The sequence below is a fragment of the Cavia porcellus genome, unplaced genomic scaffold (genome assembly GCF_034190915.1).
Source record: "Cavia porcellus strain 051 isolate PalLab524CR breed Dunkin Hartley unplaced genomic scaffold, mCavPor4.1 scaffold_1, whole genome shotgun sequence".
NCBI classification, from domain to species: domain Eukaryota; kingdom Metazoa; phylum Chordata; class Mammalia; order Rodentia; family Caviidae; genus Cavia; species Cavia porcellus.
This window is the reverse complement of record NW_026947484.1, coordinates 240,380,493-240,402,695: the sequence shown is the minus strand read 5'-3', so window position 1 is coordinate 240,402,695 and position 22,203 is coordinate 240,380,493. Positions and strand designations below refer to the sequence as shown.

The 22,203-nt window shown below is 42.0% G+C and overlaps 1 protein-coding gene across 4 annotated transcripts in view; it reads right to left on the bottom strand.

The window, feature by feature from the left end:
• The window catches only part of Wdr35 (WD repeat domain 35), a 64,107-nt gene that overhangs the window by 19,677 nt on the left and 22,227 nt on the right, over positions 1 to 22,203 (bottom strand). For 2 of the 4 annotated variants that reach the window (XM_063232170.1, XM_063232174.1), the window contains 6 exons: positions 18,038 to 18,182; positions 15,352 to 15,421; positions 5,805 to 5,858; positions 4,216 to 4,325; positions 3,577 to 3,787; positions 2,894 to 3,001 (listed from right to left, as the gene is read on the bottom strand). In XM_063232170.1, coding sequence (XP_063088240.1) covers positions 2,894 to 3,001; positions 3,577 to 3,787; positions 4,216 to 4,325; positions 5,805 to 5,858; positions 15,352 to 15,421; positions 18,038 to 18,182 — 698 coding nt within the window. The remainder of the gene's footprint in view (positions 1 to 2,893; positions 3,002 to 3,576; positions 3,788 to 4,215; positions 4,326 to 5,804; positions 5,859 to 15,351; positions 15,422 to 18,037; positions 18,183 to 22,203) is intronic. The other 2 variants (XM_063232178.1, XM_063232182.1) reach the window with 1 other exon arrangement.

The following is a 22,203-nucleotide window of genomic DNA, read 5'->3' as shown; positions in this document are numbered from 1 at the left end:
CTACACACAATGACATTAGTACCATATATACGTTACCTAAAAAAATTGTCAACTTTTTTTTTTTTTTTTTTTGTCTTTTTCCTTTTTATCGGTACCGGGGATCAAACTCACGACCACCTGCTTGCAAGGCAGGTACTTATGCCGCTGAGCTAAATCCCCAGCCCAATTGTCAACATTTTGCTAAACACAGCTTCACTTAATTTTGTGGCTACTGGATTATAAATTATAGATATCATGACATTTCAACCACTAAAATCTTCAAGGCATTTATCTAAAAGATAAGGACATTCTCTTACGTGACCGTATTATAACTTGTTTCTTAGGAAAGCTGATAACTATCATATTTGTGTCTAAGTACATTTCTCACAGAAACCTCACACCATACTAAAAAGTCTGTTCTCAGTAACATGAGCCAGAGTTTCATGCATAGATTCCCTGCATTAGATTTCATCTGCCTATGTGTAAATATGAGTCTGCTGTATGTCTGTTATTTTAGTATTATGAGACTCCTATATGCTAATACATCTGTCTAATGGATTTTCAAATATTTGTTTTCTATTAAAAATCATAGGTCGTTGGTTAAAATACTCAAATTATGAGACAACTTGGCTTACACAGGGTGCACTGTATAAGCCAATAAGCTTTTTTTTTTTTTGTCTTTTTCCTTTTTATCGGTACCGGGGATCAAACTCACAACTGCCTGCTTGCAAGGCAGGCGCTTATGCCACTGAGCTAAATCCCCAGCCCCGCCAATAAGCTTTTATGAAAAAAAGTACACATAAAGAGCCAGAACACACTTTAGTAAAAAACAGGCATATATAATGAAGTGTTTCTTCTACACCACAGGAGTCTACATGCAAATAAAATAATATCTGTATAATAAACATGCTTATCAATAGAAAAATACTTTATTTTTGGCTAAATATCACAATAAAGCAAGGTAGTCAAAAGGTAATCTGTGTATAAAAAAACAAAGAAAGGGAGAAAATTATAGGCAAAAACTAAGAGTTTCCCAAAAAATCTATGATTATTGGCATATAAGTAAATATGCACAAATATTTGTATAATTTGTATTTCAAAAATTCAATTTCAGCTTGAATTTCCTTAACCAATTGCCTTTGTTTCCCCAAATTCAAAAATATTTCATTGACTATAAAGTATGAGATCAGTGGTCTCTAACGCAGGCTACACTCACAGGCATACTACGCAAGATATTTATTTTTATCAAAAAAGTATCTGAAGCTTTATGATCACCGGAATCTTTACTAAGTAGCTTAAAAACCACTTTGAAAAGATCGTGAACCCAGGGCAGTACTGATCGTGTGACCTCAGGCAGCCCGGAGCAGCAGGACAGAGTCAGCCAGGCTGCGGTGTGAAAACGGGCACCTCGGCCGTCCTCCTGGGGACACAACGCACTGCTCTTGACCCTCAAGCAGCAGCTCAGCCGTGAATGCAGATGGCTGTGTCTAAGGGGGCACACTGTTCCCTTACACACCGGGAGCCTGTGTTCTCACAGGGTCAGTAGCAGCTAGAGGAAGGGACGGCAGGGGCCCAGTCTCCACGGGTGAAAAGAACCCAAGAAATCTAGACCGGGGAAAGGTTGTAAGAGAACAAGATTCTATCAAGCCGTAAATCTGAACTCTATGTCAAATCAGAAAAAGAAAAGAAAACTCCAGTAAAGAAAATATGGCAGCCGGGGGTTTAGCTCAGTGACATAAGTGCCTCCTTGGCAAACGCAAGGTCGTCAGTTCAATCCCCGATACCAAAAAAAAAAAAAGAAAAAAAAAAGAAGAAGAAGAAAACAGTAATTTTTAAAACTACGCACTGCAGGGGCTGGGGATTTAGTTCAGGGGCATAAGCGCCTGCCTTGTAAAGCAGGCAGTCCTGAGTTCGATCCCCTGTACCGATAAAAAGGAAAAAGACAAAAAAACAAACAAACAAACTAAACTACGCACCGTGATGTTAGAACTACGGAGACACAGTGCGCACCAGGCAGTGGCTGCAGTGGGCACCACGCTGACCGTGCACGCTCACCTCGAGGGCTCAGCTCCCAGCTCCCAGCTCGGGTCGAGCAGCCGAGCATGGAAAGACGACATGGACGCTCAACCCGGATTCTGCTCCCAGCCACACTGACCCTGCAGTCACCTGCCCTATTTCCTCACTGGTTCTGTGGCGAGGGTCCGATTTCCCTGGGGTCCTTGGAGGAAGCCCATGTTTGCAGGTCAACCTGAATATCTTTGCCGCAGCAACCTGAATATCTTTCTTTGAACTATTTTGTGGGGTCCAAAAATTACAGAGATCCTATGATTCTTTCAAGCTTTAACAGCTTTCGAGCGCAGTTTACATCAGGCTCTTTGCCAACCCAAACTTCCTTAGCAGAGCTCAAGTGAAACAATATAAAAATAATTTAGATATTAAAGTGCCAAGCAGTGTACCATTAAACAAATTACTACAAAACATTTTGTGGTAACTCAAGAATTTAAGCATGCCATTGCTTCCAAGGAAGCCCCAGGTGCAAACAAGTAAAAACTAAGGCCTAAAGCTACTACGCACACTGGTGAAGTGTAACAGAAAGTTCCAAATAGAAAACCCCTATTACTGGGCAAGGGGTTTAGCTCAGCAGGGTATGCACCAGCCTAGCAAGTGCAAGGTCATGAGTTCGATCCCCAGTACCAAACCAAACAAAAAAATCTCTATTATTAATTAGAACATAGTTTAAGACATTTATCTTCTTGATTAGATCACTACTCAAATTATTTGCATTTTCTAAACACAAAAGCTAACAGTTGGTCTAGAAGAAATAGATGGAGTAACAGAAAGATCCAAAGCATAACAACTAGCTAATGCAAACCACAAGAAAAAATAAAAATGAGCCAGGTGTGATGGTGCACACCTGTAATCCCAGCACTTGGGAGGCTGAGGCAGGAGGGTCGCTGCAGGTTTGAGATCGGCCTGGGCTACAAAGTAAGTTCAAGTCCAGCCTGAACTGCATAGTGAGACCCTGTCTCCAAAAAAGACAAATATAAAAATTAAAATAAAATGTAATTTTATGAGAAAGGGCTTCCTATTACCCAAGAGAGAAGACGAATCACAACACATATTAGCAGGTTTGCAAGAATACCTGGATGAAAACCATGGATTAGCAGGTCTTATGGTAAATGCAGGTGGAACACAAGCCAAGTACCAAACAAACGAGGCACGGGGGGAGCAAATGGAAGGAAGAGACAACCTCAAAACTACGTCTTTTTGTTAGATTCCTTTAAGAAATTTTGGTGAATAAGATTACTGGTTTTCTCTTGTCCTCTTGGAACTCTGATAAGGAAGAATAAAAGACCACCTAACAATCATGACTTCATCTTTCAAAACAAACAGATAAAAGTCTAGAAAGTACTTTAAGGGAAGTAAAGAGCACCTAAAACATGAGACTGCTTTAAATCTCCACAGGAAGGCTTCCACGCACTTTCACAAATGTACGCAGCCAACGCCAATAAAACTCTTAAAGTGACCAGGGATACAGCCAGGTTTCGCTGATGGCTCGTGACTTGAGCCTGCTTAGCGCTCCTCTCCTGTTTTTACCTCAGGGTCCAAGTTTCTGAAAACGTACATCCTTGTTTTCTCCATCATCGCGAAGAGGTCAGGGTTGTCTCTGGCCCACTGCATGTCCCAGACATCTTTCCGCTCCAGCTTTAACAGCTCGCCAACTACCTGCTGTCCGGCGCTGTCCGTTACCCGAGCATCCAAGTCAAAGAAAGTCAGAACTCCTGAGATGTCTATGATAGCGAGACGGCTAGCAATGAGGCGGGCAGGGAGGGAGGGAGAATGTAAAATCATCGTCGGTGTCGTGAGGATAGCTACCTACACATTCTTCAATACTGGGTCATCAGAAACTTGGAATACGGCAGAACAACTTCTAAATGTTTAAAATAAATGTAACAGAAGATACAAACCACTCTCCACTTTACTTCCTTGTAAAGAGAGAATCCAAACAGATTAAATCAACCGGTATGAAAATATAAAATAGTCTTAATACTCTTAAGCTTTAATAAAATCTTGCAGGACTTTCAAGTGCCCGGTACAGAAAGACCACACACAGTATAGTAAAACCGCACTGCACTGTAAGACAGGTTCCCAAAACACAGCTGGGTCTTCACAATGGTTACAGAAACCAAGGATCTCAGCCACCAAGTCTGACCCCCAGGGCAGCTCCAGCCTTACCTCGAGTTGCAGTTCAAGGAGAGCTGCAGGGCCCGGCAGTGCAGCGAATATATCTGGATCAGCCCCACGTTGGGCAGGCTGTACCTCTGCATGGTGCCAGACTCCCGGCCCTGTGACAGTCACAGCTGATTACTCGGCACTTACCATGACACCCTCAAATTACAGTCACAGGCCTCGGGGCATAGCCATACATTGTTTTAAAGCCAAAGTGAAAAAATAAAATAAAATAAACCAAAGTGACGAAGGTCTAGCAAGTTCCCAACTCTGAATGTAAATTGTTACTAACTATCCTTTTATCTCCTAATTTAATTTAAACCTTTTAAAAGTGTTTGAAGTAACATATTTTTCATGTAATAGTAAGAAAGAATTCTAGCTCTTTGGTAATTCTTCCTCTTACAAGGAAAAAAAAAAATATATATATATATCTAAGGTTGTTTATAGTTATCTAGTTTAATATTCAGAGTACATTAAAAGCTAAAATACAAAGCACTTGTTGAATTAAATTTCACATAAAAAATCAAGAGAAGACCATGGTATGAACGAGGGGTACTTCCCCTATGATGAACGTGATCTTTATGCATATCGAAATTGCATCATTAAAATTAATTTCAAAAAATGAAATAGCTGTTACAGAAAGTCTGGATGTTTATTCTGTGATTGGTCCTCTGTGTGACACTGGTTTCTGGGAGGCAAAAAGGTCTGAAAGCAGTGACACCTGGACTAGTAGCTGAAACGCAGCTCTAGGCAGGCACCAATGGGGACCAGAAAGCAGCAAGCCCCACAGACAGGAGAGCTGCGGAGTGAAGCCACCCACCCCGTGCCTGCCAAGGGATGCTCGCCTGTCCTCACCAGGCGCCAGGCGGAGGCACGGTTCTCAAGGGGGCCACTGGGAAAGGGGCGCACACTACAGAGTGCACTGCTCTGAAGAGGTCGGTCTCCCGGAAGGCCAGCTAACAGCTCAACACATACCCAGAGCTGGAAACACACACTATTAAGCTCCGTTTATGCCATTCAAATGCAATGCCACCAGCATGAGTGTCTTAAAGTAAACACAGATTTCTAAAGTTAACACTTCCAAATGCCAGAGCTCAGGGAAACACACTATACCTTTGATTCTATTCAAAAACTTCATCAGAAATTTGCCCAGGTCTTCTCTATTTTACGGTCTCTTTGTTCTAAGTCTTATGAAAGTAGCTGAGCCAAAGCACTGTTTCAATATAAACCGTCAGGGAAGGAGCACTCTAGGCCTACTGCCCCCTGCAACCTGCCTCACCCCTGCGGCCCTTTCCACGGCTCCTTCCTCTTCAAGCCACCCTTCCCAGCACATTACACTACTCTTCTCAACAGCTACTTTTGCAAAATGATTAAGAATTTATTTGCAAGGCAAGCCTTAAAACTATCTCAATTTTTATAGAACTTGGGGTAGTTGCAAGATTTAGTAGAACTTGAGGTAGTTGCAAGATTTAGTAGAACTTGGGGTAGTTGCAAGATTTAGTAGAACTTGGGGTAGTTGCAAGATGATATTCAACCCAAAACTCACTGCTTTACCCTTTAAACAATTATTCCAAAAATAAATTTTTTACACTTACCACAATCAGTGTCTTATCAGATGCAGTTATTGCACAAATTGGATCTCTCGTGCCCTAAAATAAATAAGGAGAAAGAGAAGTCAAGGATACATTTATTAACAGAAACGTAATTAATGAGCACTGACTACATGACAGGCACAGAACTAAATATTAGAGATACTCAGAAGAAATACCCACACCTAGGGATTACTCCAAAGTGTACTGGGGAAGACACCTAATGGGGAGAATATGATTTTAAAAAAGAAAGAGGCAGGAACAGGGGTCTGAGAGCAGGGGAGGAGGCACAGAACCCATGCCATGACGGACAAAACTCTGAGCTCAGCTCTGAAAGAGGAGCCCACGGCAGCAGGGCGGAGAAGTGAAATCCAGGCCCTGCACCCAGCTGATGGCTCCCAGGGCGTCGTGCTTGGTTTCCAACCCGATGACTCCCTTCCTAAACTGCCTCCAAATGATAAATCTAAGCAGCGGGGACAGATTTGTGCCCATCAGGGGATGGGGCGGTGCCGGCCAGCAGGAAGAAAGTGAAGTGGCCTGCAGAAGGCTCCTCTTCGGCACAGCATCACAGAGAACTCCACACACAAGCAAGTGAGAAGGCTGCGGGCTAGCAGGACAGCAGTGCAAATTTACTAAGCTGTCACCACGGAGCGAAGCTGAGTAAAGAAACTGTTTTTATAACTTCCTACGAATTTATAATTATTTCAAAATAAAATAACGATTATTTCAAAATAAAATGTTTCTCAAATCAAAAGAAAAAGCACAGAGCACTCAGGAATCTACGATAGGGGGAGGGAGAAGTGAGGCCGTGGTGTCTGTCCCCCCAAACACTGCGGGAACTTCCTGCCGGCTGATGATGGGGAGGGGACCAGTCCATCTGTAACACGGCTGTGGTGTGAGGACAGGGTCGGCACCGTGGGAACCTGAGAACGGGGGCTGCGAGGGAAAGCTGCACCCTGCAGTTTCAGATCCCAGCTTCTCCCCACACAGCACTGTTCCAAGGCGAACGTCAAGCAATTAAAGTCAAATAAAATAAAAAACTCAGGGGCATGGCGCCTGCCTGGCAAGCCTGAGGCCCTGAGTTTGATTCTACGTACAAAAAAAAAAATTTGAAAATTCTGTTTCCCAGCCAAACTAGCCACATTTTACTGCTCAATGGCCACACGTAGGGAGCAGCTATTGTGCCAAACACAGAGACATGAAGTATTTCCACTGTCACAGAAAGTTCACCGTAGAGATCCCGACAGCAACGGATGGTACCGGCCTACGGTGGAGATGCGATGGCAGACCAATCTGTGGGACATTTAGAGGATGAGACCAACAGGCCTTGTGATTCACTACTCATGGATGGATGCAGTCATAATATATATGGGAGCACAGTGAGTTCAGGTTAGATGTGCGTACCTTTGAGCCTTTGAGTCCCTTGCTCTCCAGACAACAAGAAATGCATCACTCGGAAATTAGGAAAACTCAGCACTGGGAACACAGACATCAGAGCCACGAGTGTACAGTGAAAGGAGATTTCAGTAAGAGGGCTAAGCAAACAGCCGAGGACTGGGCAAGGGCCATCACAACCAGGGATGTGGACATGCACCCTTGGCAAAGAAGACTAACACGGACAGGCCAAGTAGGCACAGCGCAGGCAGAAGAGTACGGTTAACAACATTAACGCTGAGGGCCAGGGATGTAACTCAGCAGCCAGGCGCCTGCCTGGCAAGCGCAAGGTCCTGCGTTTGATTCCCAGTTCCAAAAAGCAAAACAAAACAAAACGCCATGTGTAGAACAAACAATATAAAGAAAAGTTCCCTCCAGACATGGCAAGCGGGGACTGGACACCGCAACGCACTGGAGCAAACAGGAAGTGAGTGGCGAGGACAGTGAGTGCAGCCCGCTCCTGCAGGAGGCTTAGCTGGGGAAGGACAAAGCCAGTGAGCGGAAGAACGCATGCAGCCAGCAGCGGGCACCTCAGCGGTCACGTCTAAGGTGGAGGGATTTTACGTGAGGCTCGGAGGGAACGGATGATGAATCAGGTTTAAAATCCCTAAAGGTTTCCTAATGGGAGAAATGCGTCTTACTCCGCTGACACATCAAAGATATGCGTGAACACCTGCTGAACAACAGGACAGACAGGAGATGACCAGAGGACTCCTGCATGTCCTGCCAGGTGGGTCACTAGCTCTGCTATCAGAGGATGGGGCTTGAATCCCCACCCTGCAGCTTAAACAGCTGCTTTAGGGTCCGAAGGCCATTAGTGACCCTACCTCTGTTTTCTAACCTGTGCAGTGGGAAGGAGACAGCAGGCTGACTCAGAGGACTGTGAGCACCAGAAAAGCAGCTGAACAGGAGAGAGCGTTACCAAAGCAGGTGCTATTCTAAATCTCTGAGAAAAGTCATACCAAAGAACTGCTCACTAAAATGCTAGTAACTACATTTGCTTTTACACGAAAGTGTATTTCCATAAAGGTACAGTGACTAAACAAGGTAAATAAATCAAGTTTTAAAGCACATAAGCACAGAGTTTGACAGGGTTCAAGGCACTGAAGCTGTACGCTATCCATAAAAATAAGAATGTTCATTAACACGCCAATCTGTGGCCAGGAGATCTGCTGGATGATCAACAGAGATAGACAGACAAATGAACAGGAAAGGGAGGAGCAATGGGCTCTCCGATATTTTTAGATACCAATCTTTTTAAGTAGTTTCCAACTGATCTACATCCGCCTCCTCATCCCGGCTGCGCTTGGAAAACTGTGGAGCTTCCAACAAGTAGGTGGGTGCACGCTATCCCCAGAGCCCAGCCTGTTTGGGACTCCCGCACCTCACCATCGGTGTGCAGAGGAAGGGCTGGGCGGATCTGGGGCACCTGCATCAGCCTCCCTGTGTGTCTGGAGGACTGCGGATATCTCAGCAAGCAGGGGAGCATCGCAGGTTCCAGAGGCCCCGCGGCCTGCAGTAAGTGCTCAGTGCACTCTGCCCAAAGCCCAGACTGTTCAGGACCCTCCAGGCTTCCGGGTGCAGTGAAGTGGATAAGTGGGTTTGAGGCATCTACATCTGCCTCCTCATCCCGGCTGCGCTTGGAAAACTGTGGAGCTTCCAACAAGCAGGTGGGCGCACAGTGTCCCTGAAGCCCAGCTTATCTGGAACTACGGAGTTCTAAACAGGCAGAAGAGGGCCACTGGTTCTATAGACCCAGTGGCTTGGGGCAACGGGGTGCCAGAGTCTCAGGAGCTGCGAGCATAGGAGGGGATTTCCAACAGACCCTGAGGAAGCTTTCAAATAACACTTGAAACACAGAAATATAGGAAAATGACAAAACGAAAGACCAAACTACAACCTCAAAGAAACCCTAGGAGCAATGTATATAGAAGAAAATATATGCCATTCACCTCAAATATCAGACACAATAGCTACTGAAATTAACAAGCAACTCCAGGAAGCTTTAAAGGAATTCAAACTCGAAATAATCTCCCAGGTAAAAGAAGAAATGAAAGAGATTCTGAATATATCTAAAGAAAGCACAGTTAAAAAATTGGAGAAACTAAACAAAAAGATAGAATCCCTAGATGAGCAATATAAGAAACAAACAGAATACATAATGCAGATGCACAGAGATATACAGGAAATAAAAAACTCCACTGAAAGTTGTAAAAACCGCCTCAGTGAAAATGAAGATAGAATTTCAGATCTTAAAGACAGGATTGCAGCTAGTAAACATGAAAGGAAAGATCTTTTAAAAATAACAAGGAATCAGGAAACAACAATTCAACAACTGCAAGACGATGCAAAGAAAAATAACATAAGAATGATAGGGATTAATGAAAAAGAAGGAGACAACATAAAGGATATCAAGAGGATATTTAGAGAAGTAATAGCTGAAAACTTCCCAAGCATGAGATCAGAAACCGACATCAGGATCAGTGAAGCATATAGAACTCCAAATAGTCATAACCAAAATAAAACTATACCCAGACATATAATAATCACCATCCCAGAAATCCAACACAAGAATAGATTATTAAAAGCTGTCAGAGAGAAAAGACAGATCACTTATAAAGGAAAACCTATCAGAATCACAGCAGACTTCTCAGCACAAACAATAAATTCAAGAAGAGCATGGAGTGAAGTATTCCAGATCATAAAGCAAAATGATTTCCAACCTAGACTGATATATCCTGCAAAACTATCATTCAAAATTGATGGTGAAATACGATACTTCCATGACAAAGAACAGCTGAAGAACTTCATGAACACCAAACCAACCCTGCAAAAAATATTGAAAGACAGTTTAGATACACAAAGGAAAAAACCACTAAGCAAAGCAGATAATTAAACAGAACAGAAAGATAAAGATGCAACAGCAGAGAGATAACATGTCAACAATAAACCAGCATTTAACAGTAATAACCATTAATGTAAATGGTCTCAATGCACCAATCAAAAGAAACACACTAGCAGAATGGATCAAGAAATAAAATCCAACCATATACTGTTTACAGGAAACCCATCTAACCCAGAAGGATACTCACAGACTGAAAGTCAAACGATGGAAAACAATACTTCATGCAGCAGGAATCCAAAAAAAAAAAAGCAGGAGTAGCCATTCTGTTTGCAGACAACGTGAACTTTAAACCAACAATGACCATAAAGGACAAAGAAGGTCACTACATACTCCTTAGGGGAAAACTCCAAGAGGAAGAGATAACTATCTTAAATATATATGCACCAAACTCCACAGCACCCAGCTATATACAACAACTATTAACAGAAATGAAAACTCAAATTATCAGTAACACAATTGTAACAGGAAACCTTAATACGCCATTGACACCAAGGGACAGATCAACCAGACAGAAAATGAGCAAAGAAATAACAGAACTGAATCACACCTGTGAACAAATGGATTTGATAGACATATACAGAATGTTCCACCCAACAACATCAGAATACACATTCTTCTCAGCAGTACATGGATCATTCTCTAAAATAGACCATACATTACCTCACAGAACATATTTAAACAAATGCAAAAGAGTTGAAATCATCCCTTGCATGTTACCGGATCATAGAGCTCTGAAGTTAGAAATTAATGATAAAAGATACTGCAAAAATCCCGCAAACACATAGAAACTGAATAATACACTCTTGAGTAATCAGTGGGTCACAGAAGAAATTAAAGAAGAAATTAAACAATACCTAAAAGAAAATGAAAATGCAGATACAACTTACCAGAATTTGTGGGATGCAATGAAAGCCGTCCTCAGAGGAAAATTTATTGCACTGAGTTCCCACATCAGAAACACAGAACGAATACAAATAAATAACTTGATGCTACACCTCAAACAGCTAGAAAAAGAAGAGCAAGTCAAGCCCAAAGCCAAAAGAGAGGAAATTATAAAAATCAGAGCAGAAATCAATGCAATAGAGACTAAGAAAGCAATCCAAAGAATCAATGAATCAAAGAGTTGATTCTTTGAAAGAATAAATAAAATCGATAAGCCCCTAGCCAACCTTATTTAAAAAAGGAAGAAAAAGCTCAAACTCATGCAATAAGAAATGAAAAAGGTGAAATCACTACAGACCCAATAGAAATACAGAAGATCATCAACACCTATTTCGAAAACCTCTACTCTCAAAGGTTTGATAACACAGAAGAAATAAACAGATTCTTAGAAACATATGAAGTACAAAAGCTAGATCAAGAGGATGTAAAACTGTTGAATAACCCAATGTCTGTTAATGAAATTGAAAATGTAATTAAGTCCTTACCTACAAAGAAGAGCCCAGGCCCAGATGGATTCACTGCAGAATTCCACAAGAAATACAAAGCAGACCTAATGCTGACACTCCTCAAACTATTCAATGAAATTGAAAGGGAAGCAATCCTTCCTAAGTCATTCCTGGAAGCAAATATTACTCTAGTACCAAAACCTGAGAAAGACCCAACTGAAAAAGAGAACTATAGACCGAGCTCCCTAATGAACACAGATGCAAAAATCCTCAGTAAAATATTGGCAAATAGGATGCAGCAAATCATCAAGAAGATTATACACCATGACAAAGTGGGATTCAACCCAGGAATGCAAGGATGGTTCAGCATACGTAAATCAATAAATGTAATCCACCATATCAATAAAGCCAAAAATAAGAATCACATGATCATTTCCATAGATGCAGAAAAAGCCTTCGATGAGGTCCAACATTCATTCATGATAAGAACTTTACAGAAAATTGGAATAGATGGTCTTTACCTCAATATAATAAAGGCCATTTATGACAAACCAACAGCCAGCATCATACTAAATGGCCAAAATTCAAAGCCTTTACTTTAAAATCAGGCACAAGACAAGGACGTCCTTTATCACCACTCCTATTTAATATAGTACTGGAAGTACTAGCCAGAGCAATTAGGCAAGAGAGAGAAATAAAAGGGGTAAAGATAGGAAAAGAAGAAGTTAAATTATCATTGTTTGCAGATGACATGATACTCTACATAGAAGATCCCCTAAACTCCATTAAAAGACTCTTAGATACAATAAATAAATTGAGTAATGTAGCTGGATACAAAATCAATACTCAGAAATCAATAGCATTCCTACACACGAACAACAAAATCACAGAGAGGAAAATAAGAGAAACCACACTCTTCACATTAGCAAGCAAAAAAAATGAAATATTTAGGAATTACTCTTAAGAAAGAAGTGAAAGACCTATACAGGGAAAATTATAATACAAAGAAAAAGGAAATTGAAGATGATCTCACAAAATGGAAAGACATCCCTTGCTCATGGATAGGAAGAACAAACATTGTGAAAATGGCCATTCTCTCAAAACTCTTATACAGATTCAATGCAATCCAAATAACAATACCATCAACATACCCCACAGATCTAGATAAATTACTCTTAAAGTTCATCTGGAGCAAGAAGAGACCTAGAATAGCAAAGACCATTCTAAGCAACAAAGACAAGGCAGGAGGCATCACAATCCCGGACTTGAAGTTATACTACAAAGCAACCGTAGTAAAATCAACATGGTACTGGAATCAAAACAAAGCCAAAGATCAATGGAATAGATTAGAAGATACAAACACACTCAACCACTTATCTTTGATAAAGGAGCCAAACAGGTTCACTGGAAGAATGACAGTCTCTTTAATAAATGGTGTTGGAAAAACTGACTCTCTATTTGCCGAAAACTGAAACTAGACCCATGCCTATCACCATGTACTAAATTAAAATCTAAATGGGTTAAAGATCTGAATATTAAAATAGAAACACTAAATCTACTGGAAGACAAATTGGGTAGAAACCTTGAAGACATAGGAGTAGTTAAGAGAATTCATGAACAAGACTCAAACCGCACGGGAAATACTTCCCAGAATCAATAACTGGGACCACTTCTTATTAAAAAGTTTCTGCATGTCAAAAGAAATCTCCAGCATAGTGAAAAGAAAACCCACAAACTGGGAAAAGATTTTAGTGAACTCTCTCTCAGACAAGGGACTCTTGTCTAAAACATATGAAGAATTAAAAAAACTCAGACCCCCAAAATTCAAAGATCCAATCAAAAAATGGGCATCTGAGATGAATACGCACTTCTCAGGTGAAGAAATACAAATGGCAAATAAATACATGAAAAAATGTTCATCATCATTGGTCATTAGAGAAATGCAAATTAAAACCACACTGAATACCATCTCACTCCTGAAAGAATGGCCAGGATCAAGAAAACCAACAACAACAAATGCTGGAGAGGCTGTGGGGAAAAAGGAACTCTCCTACACTGTTGGTGGGAGTGTAGACTGGTGCAGCCTTTGTGGAGGTCAGTCTGGAGATTTCTCAAAAAGCTGGGATTGGAAGTCCCATTTATTCCAGCTATTCCACTTCTAGGCATATTCCCAGAAGAACTGAAAGCATCATACCACAGTCATATATGTGCACCTATGTTTATAGCAGCACAATTTGTAATCGCCAGATCTTGGAAACAACCCAAGTGTCCATCAACTGAGGAATGGATAAAAAAGTTGTGGTATTTCTATACAATGGAGTTTACTCAGCTATAAAGAAGGATCACATTGAGATATTTATCAATAAATGGGCGCAGCTTGAGACCATACTCATAAGTGAAATAAATCAATCTTGCATGTTTGAATACCGAATAGTTTCCCTAATGTAAGTAATGATTCAAATATATAAAAATATGTGGTAATCATGATTCCCCATTATGTGGCCTTGAAGCCTTATAAAGTTTTCACTTATTAATTGGAAAGGCTTTATTCTGGGCTTCTTGATATGGAAATATTTGAAGCTATAGTATATGAAGTTTTATGCAAATATTTCAAGGAAAAAGACAGACACTATGGTAACTACTATTAAGTCGGGTTATTTGGTGGTGAAGCACTAGGTTGCTGAAACAGTCATGCTTTGACCTGTATTGTTATATTGTTATGTTCTCTTTTATCTCAATCTCTCCCTTATTCATTAAAAAATTATTTATTTTTATGTTTTTTTTAATTAAGGGGAAAAATTTTTAAAATTAGCAGGATATATAATGGTAACATTTTTTATTTCCTATTAACTTGTTTTGAAGTCCTGTAATACTCCCACTATCTTGTTTTGACTGATTAGACTCTGTTCCATTCTGTATGATAGTATCAAGTTTGAGGGTATAGGCAACTACTTTGAAGGCAATAAGATTCACTAACATGCCCATTCTGGTTTGACTATTGTCTCCTTTGGAAGTCCTGTAATGTTTACAATGCTTAAGTTTTATTGGTCTTGTTCTCTACTGTTTTGTTCAACTTTATAATACCTAATGAGATAGATAATTCTTTTTAAGGAAACAAGAGACATTATGGTAACCATTGTTGATAACCTTGTACTCTGTTCTTACATCATGTACTATGTCTATCCTTGGTTTTGACTGACAGCTTTGTTTTGCCATATTTGACTTTATTCTCCCCCAAAAAAAAAAAAAGTAATAAGAACTAAGGAGTAATAAAACCCAAAATGTGTAAATTTTGTTGTAAAAAAGAGAGGGAAAAAAAGTGCTCTAAAGGATACAACAGCAAGTGTGTTTAGGGGTGTTAAATAGCTGACCATATTAATGTTTTTGGTTGGATCATTGAACACAACTGTTTGCAGTCTCACTGTTTGAATGTCCACTTTGTATGCTTTGATACTGTGACTTGAGCAACTATGCCTAATATGATAATGTGTAATCTATTAACTGGTGATTTCTTACTTTTTTTTTTTTTGTAGTTCTGTATTACTTGTACCCTTACACCGCTTCGTTTTGTTTTGTTTTTTTCTCTTTTTCCTTTTAAATAAAATAAAGAAAAAAAAAGTAGTTTCCAACTGATTATTTATCACCCTTTATTTAGTTTGAGGCTTTCTATGATTTAAAAATGGGTTTTTTCAGAATAACAAAAAAATTTAATGAATTGCTAAAACAGTACCCTACTCACAAGAAAGAAATTCTTTTTGAGGTTTCAAACTAAAACTGTATTTTCAAATGTACAGATAATAATCTGTGCAGGCAAAAAATTACCTACTTGAATGGCTTTGCTATAATCAGGAATCCCATCCATTGATCCAGAAGGAATATCATCAACATGGTAAATTCTGTTTAAAAATAAATAAATATAATTAAAGAAAACAGAATTTTGCAAACCTTTTATGAATCATACTATTTCATAATCTTTAAATCTGGTTGAATAACTGTTACTTAACGCTGTTTTTAATTTAAAAATTAATTATTTTAAAGAGTTTCTGATATAGCTGAATCTCACAAAAGCAGAAGCGGGTCACTCACAGTGCAGCTGACCTGTTTGAGACAGCTGTGCCCCAAATCGATCTGAACCCTGGATCCTGAATTCCCAGGACACTGCGGCGGCCGGCAGCCACGGCGTCACATGCTCGCCTGTCGGCCGGGCGCCCCTTCCTGCACATGGTCGTTCCTGTTGCTTCACCACGACTTCCCTTACACCGCCATGTAAGCTAAGGACCGCAGCCGAGGGGCCACCGCCGGCCCCCCAATTGGGAAAACGAATGGACATTTTTTTTTTTTTGTACCAGGAACTGAACTCATGACCTTGCACTTGCCAGGCAGGCGCTTATACCACTGAGCCAAATCCCCGGCCCTGAATGGACATTGTTTAAAGAACTACCAAAAGACTACTCTAGATTACACAGTAACTCTAAAGCCTTGGGCAAATTAACTCCTCTGAACCCCAGTCTTTCCCTTTCCTTGCGGTTTCTGCAAAGCAAATAAAACGGAGCTCTGAAGCACACAAGCGGTCTGCCACGCACACAGGTGTAAGACACTGTAGCTGTAAAACCATCACAGAACAGTTCTGCCATTTTCCACTTTTAATTACCATGAATTTTATAATTGTTAATTTGAAATTGTAATTACACTCATCAATGTAATAGAGTAAATATTAAATAAGTCCAGTAGAAATGCAGAAACGTGACATACCTAAACTGGTCCACATTCTATGAAACACCCGGGGCTACCTCATTACACAAAGGCAAGGTCAAAGGTGAGAACAGCAGGTCCCAGGAAACCATGTGGGAGGCCACTCCGCACGCGGCTGGGACAGATGCCCCAGCTGAAACCTAACGGAAGAGATGTTTATCTCCGCCAGCTCCAGGACAAAATGGCACTGGCGAGGGGCTCAGTGGAGGAACAGCCGCTCACTTCATGGCGGTCAGGAGTAGAGAGCCGGAGAGGGGCTGGGAAGGAGATAAACCCTCCCAGCTCACCCCACCACCGGAGCCAGATCCTGCCTCCTAACAGCAAGGCAGATACAGAGGGCCCAGAGCCAGTCACCTTCAGTGAGGGCACGAGGCTGGGGCAAGGGCATCGAGATCAGAGAGCAGGTGGTCCTTCTCACAAAACAAGGAAGGCCACGCCAGAGTCAGACAGACGTGGCTTTCCACGCCACCTCCACCGAGCAGCTTCACACCTCTGTCAAACAATGAAGGCACACGTGTCACAGCTCCCTCTTTGTAAAATGGTAATCACAGGAGTCCCGATGGGTGCCAAGACCCAAGGAGCACTGCCCCAAGGCCCTCACAGTCCCAGGCAGGAGGACACAGACCTGCTATCTTCATGATTGAAACAAAAGCCAGCCTCGCTTAGGGGGAGACACTGGTCTGCAGAGCGGTAGCCCCGTTTTCCCCATCTGTGCCCTAAGATCTGTCTTCCCCTGAAGACCTCGGTCTCCGCTTGCAACTGCTACACAGCCAGCCCTGCAGCAGCAGGACCACCGTGTGCTCTTTCCACACTGGCCTAAGAGTCTCCCCATCAGTCTCCCTGCACCACTGAGAAGCCTGCGTATGATCTTTCAACCGCTGTTTTCTGCTTCAATGTGAATTCACACATGAGTGAGTCTCCAAAGAAAGGAAAAAAGGAGAGGGAGAAAAGGGAAGGCTGCATGAAGCCAAAAGCAGAAACAAGCCCTAAGTCCCCTGATGAGTGGTGTGTGTCGGGAGGAAGATGATTGAAAAGCAAGCCATTAGACCTACGCCTTCACCTAAACCATGAGCTTAAAACACCCCGCCAAATGCTTCACTTGAAGGTTTGGGTAAAACCGAATCACAGCAAACACAGGGCATCACCAACACGGACAAAATGACTTACAGAGCACAGTGCACACACTTTCCCCGAGACTTCCTACCCGAAGTCCTTCCGGCCTGGCCGCACCTTTCCATGTAGCAGAGTCACCCCGACTCCCACTCAGCGGAAGTCATTCCAACCCCAGACTCCCTGGAACCCAGGCTAAGGGAACAGCCCCCAGTTCCTAGGTCACCCACCTAAAGACCTTTTCCCTACCTGCTTCTCCTCTGGTGACCAGAACCAGAATCACCCTGCCCTCCTGGAAAGGCCCCTGGGCCACAGAAATGAAGCTTCACTTAAGATACTTAGACCTCAATTGAGAAAGCGTATTTCAGTATAACACAGTAACCCTAATATGCTGGAGCAGGAGAGAGAGGACAGCATTTCTTTACAAAGAACATGTATTTCCAGCTTTAAGGGCTCTCTTTTATTATACCATGCTACCTTCTATTTCAAGAAATTTAAAAAAGATTGATTTAAAACATATTCAAATTAGTGGAAAGATACATCTGCTGATCAAGGCAATTTACACTTCTCAGGCACAATTTACAGTCAACTATGTCTGACTTAAACCTGCTATGATTAAATTATTAAGAGAGGTATTTCAGAAAAGGCACCTTTCTCTCCCCTCTTTTCGAGACCGCGTGATCTGATTGATCTCCAGTGCTGTCAGCTTCTTTGCCACACGATACTGCCAGACATAAAACGCTTCTTTCGAAGCTGCTATCACGTGGGTTTTGGTCATTGTGACGAACAGTGGTACTGTTAAGGAGAACACAAGATGATTAAGTTACAGTTATGCAGAGTCACAGAACGCGTTCCATAGCACGTCAGCAATCACTGAGTAAAACCCCTCATTTTACAGAGATACACAATCCCTACAGTCTCAAAATACCCACAGGTAGTCTCTCTGATCAGAAAATAAACAGAAGCTTGTAGGGCCATAAAAATATTAACTCGAATGATTCAAAGGCCTAAGTCCAAGAGCTAAAAATACGGAACACTTAAAAGGCATCTCAGGAGTCCACCTTTGTGACTCTGCGTGGGAATGGCTGGTGTCTTCCGCAGCTGGGAAGCATATCTGGCTGTGGAGGAGGGGGTAGAAAGGAAGGAGGCCGGGGAGGTAAAAAGGACTGCAGCGTGATATGACCCATACCAACTCTCTTCACAATGAATATACTCCTAGGTATTGCAAACACATATTAACAAAAATTTCAATAGCTCAATTAACAAGCAGGAAAGGAATCTGGACACAATTTTCCAACTAAGATTTTTTTAAAGGCCATTAACCAGATGGAAAGCCAACCTGCATCATTAAACATCAGAGCTAAAAACTATAATGAAATATTACTTGACAACCAGAAAGATGGCTTGAGTCAAAAGTCAGATCATTACAAGTGTTGGCAAGGATGTGGAGAAATAGTGTAAATGTAAAATACACTCTGAGAAACAAGTTTAGTTTCTCAAAATGTCACAGAGTTACTATATGCCCTAGAAACTTTACTCTTACACACTCAAGAGAAATCAAGACAGATGTCCACCCAAAAACTCACAAATATTCACTAAAGCATTATTCACAAAAAGCCAGAAAGCAGAAACAACCCAAATGCCCTCAATTGATAAGTGATTTGCCTCTCCACCACCAATTATTGCTTGATTCAGGATTTATCCCTTCCCAGAAAAGAAAAGAATTATATATATATATAGAAAAAAATATATATATATATAAAATAGTTGATAGTTATCCTACTAATTTCTCTTAGTTCATTTAAAAGAAAGGTTTGTGCTAATGTTGTTTGGACAATTAAATACCTGTATCTTGTACACTGAGTAACTAATTGAAAGAACAATACATAATGTATTAACCACTGTTACTCCCCAGTTATCTTGTTTTGAAATTGTTTTATTTTTTACTCTTTAAAATAAAATTTAAAAACAAAAGGACCTGTCCCTTTCCCTCATTTTATATGTCTTAAACTATCTAACATTTTAACTTAGGAAAAAAACTTCCCAAGTTCCTTCCTCGTTTGAGCACATACATTGTTTTCATCTAGTCCACTTCTTAGAGAACAGTTAACTGAGCTATATTCTGTACCCGTTAATGAAATAGTCTTACCAAATCCAAGTAAGGATTAACTGTGCCCATGGTCACAAAACACAGCAATATAAAACTAAACACATGCAAAAACTAGTCAAAAGTAAAATTATTCCATCAAAGGTCATTTCAGTCCCCATTTTCTCAACTTAACTAAATCAGCATGACGCTATTTTTCTACTTAGGTCCCAGTCAAGGGCACCGAAGGCAGGAGAGAAACCGAAGAGGGTCAGCGTGCAGTGTGAGGTGTGACACTGACCGCACAGGGTGACCACCCGGGATTCAGATTCAGTCACCTTACACCCTGAAGGCCCCAGCATAGCTCAGGGAGTCCTTTTTCATAGAGCTGTCCAGGCCACTCCAATGCACACTAGCCACGACCTCTAGAGGGTGCGTGACACTTTCCGGGGGAGCAAAAGCCACGCGGGGCGGCGGCCGGACCTCCAGGGGCGCTCACGCGCAGCTCAGACCTCGTTCGGACCTTGGCTCCTGCAGACCTGGAAACCTTCCCTACCGTTAGCGAGTTCCCCCGCGCGTGCCGCCACTCTTAGCTGGGTGTGAAGTAAGTCTTTGAACATCTGTTGCTTCTAATTAAAGCACATATAAAAACATCTTTCCAACCAGGGTTTAACTATATTTATAAATTACACTCATTCCTTTTTGGTACAACCTTAATAGTCACAAGGGTCTATTGTTTGCCTGTTTAAATCAAAGTCAAAATGTTAGTGGTTCAAGGTAAGAGACTTCTGGGCTCAAATTACAGGCCACTGCTATCTGTGACACCAGATAAATGACTTGTTCTTTCTGATGGGCTCTGTCTACACGTCCCCCAAGCCTCAGGTGGGCACAGGTGGGGCTGTTCAGAGGTGGCTGGATCTAGCCTGTGCGAGGCCGGGATCCAGGCTGCGTGCTTGCCACAGCGCGCATGGCCTGGTTAGTGCGGAAGGGCCAGCAAGAGGGCTGCTGCTACGCGGGCGCTCGCGCCCCGCTTTCGCTGCCTCCTGCTCCCCGTCGTCCTTCTCCTCTGTGATGCCCCTGCCATGCCGCCCTGGCCTGGAGGCTGCCAACCATGGACTGTGCCTCTGCAGACGGAGGGAGGGCTTCAGTGAGCCCTTCTCCTGGACCTTAGGGTGCCGGCTGGTTTGTCTCAACAATGAGCTAGCTACCTCTGCCCCCGGTTACTTACGGTAAACTGAAGATAAAGATCAGGATACTGCCAAGCCCACAGTGACTTAAGGTTGAAAAGAGAAAGTAAATATAAAGCACAGCACAGTGCCTGGCAGTTCTTAATATCTGAAAAGAACAATATTTACTGGTTTCTTTTAAAAGTACATGCCATGCATTCTTCTAGACAGTACAGTATTTAAGCTGACACCAGCCTTAAGGTAGGCATGACTGTATTTTCTCCACTTGGCGATGAAGAACACTGAGCCATTAACCAGTTGTAGAACTACACGCAACCCAGGCCACCTGGCTCCGGCCAGTGCTCCTGACGGGTGCGCAGCCCCTTAGAAGGATTTGGGAGGGTGTGGTGAGCTTGGTTGCTCTTATTGTTTGTTTCATTATAAACTACAAAGGTTTTGTAATATAATCCATATAGAAATTCTCCAGCTGATACAAAAACAAAAACAAAATCTGAAATACGTGTTCTTTTACATCAATATAGTAGTAGTAATTTCGGTAAATTCACATGGGTACATACATCCATCTATTATAAGTTTTGAAAGATCTTTAATAAAAGATTCATTCTACCAGACCACTCTTATAGGAAAAAGAAAACCCCAAGTCTTAAGAAAACTTTTTAGGCAAAGAACATCACCTGGATAACAGCACCTTATATCCTCAAACTATTCAATATTTAAAAAGAATCTGAAATATCTAGAAAGATTATGGGTTAAAAATTTTTTAAATAATTGCACTTCTATTAATTGGACTTTGGAACACTAATAAGTAGTAGCCAGTAGCCAAGTCTGGAGGATGTAAAATAATTTAAAACAACCTAAGAATTCATATATAAGCCAAAGCTGCTTGCAACATTTTAATGCTGAGGCCTGAAGTACATGCCTACATCTGTAACACTCCCCTCTCCAGTACCTAATCACTTCTCAGCCCTTTAAAAGGACCTGGTAAGTTACAACTGCATGGCAATGTTCTCATCAGACCACCTTTCTCTGAATGTGGAAACTGGGTGCGTGTGTGTGACCAGCATGAGAAAACGGCCTTCGTGCTGGGCCCGGGATTGGGCCCACGCCGCCTGGCCCTTCTGCAGATGTTTCCTGCCTCACCCTGGGGAACGCGTCTTCCCTCCTGAACGCCACCTGAAGAAACAAAGCTCTTCTCTAACTGCACGTCCCTATGAGCCACCATCCACGTGCCCAGCGCCTCGAACCATCCTGGCACGCAGCAGGGGAGCACTAAGCCATTGTTCAGCAGGGCGACCTTTTCCTACTGATGACCTGTTTGGACATTCTGTAAGCAGCGCTGTAATTTCTTATGGCTTCCAGTGACACTATCGCAAACAGACAAACTTGCTAGTGGCTTGCTAAATAAATAATCCCTTTCTTTAAGCGCTGAGGCCTCGTGCATTCCAGGCTGGTGGTGGTGAGCCCACGGCACACGTGCCACAGTGAGCACGCACAGCCCGCTCTGTTGGCACGCGATCCTGTTGCCCCAGGATCGCCCAGCAGC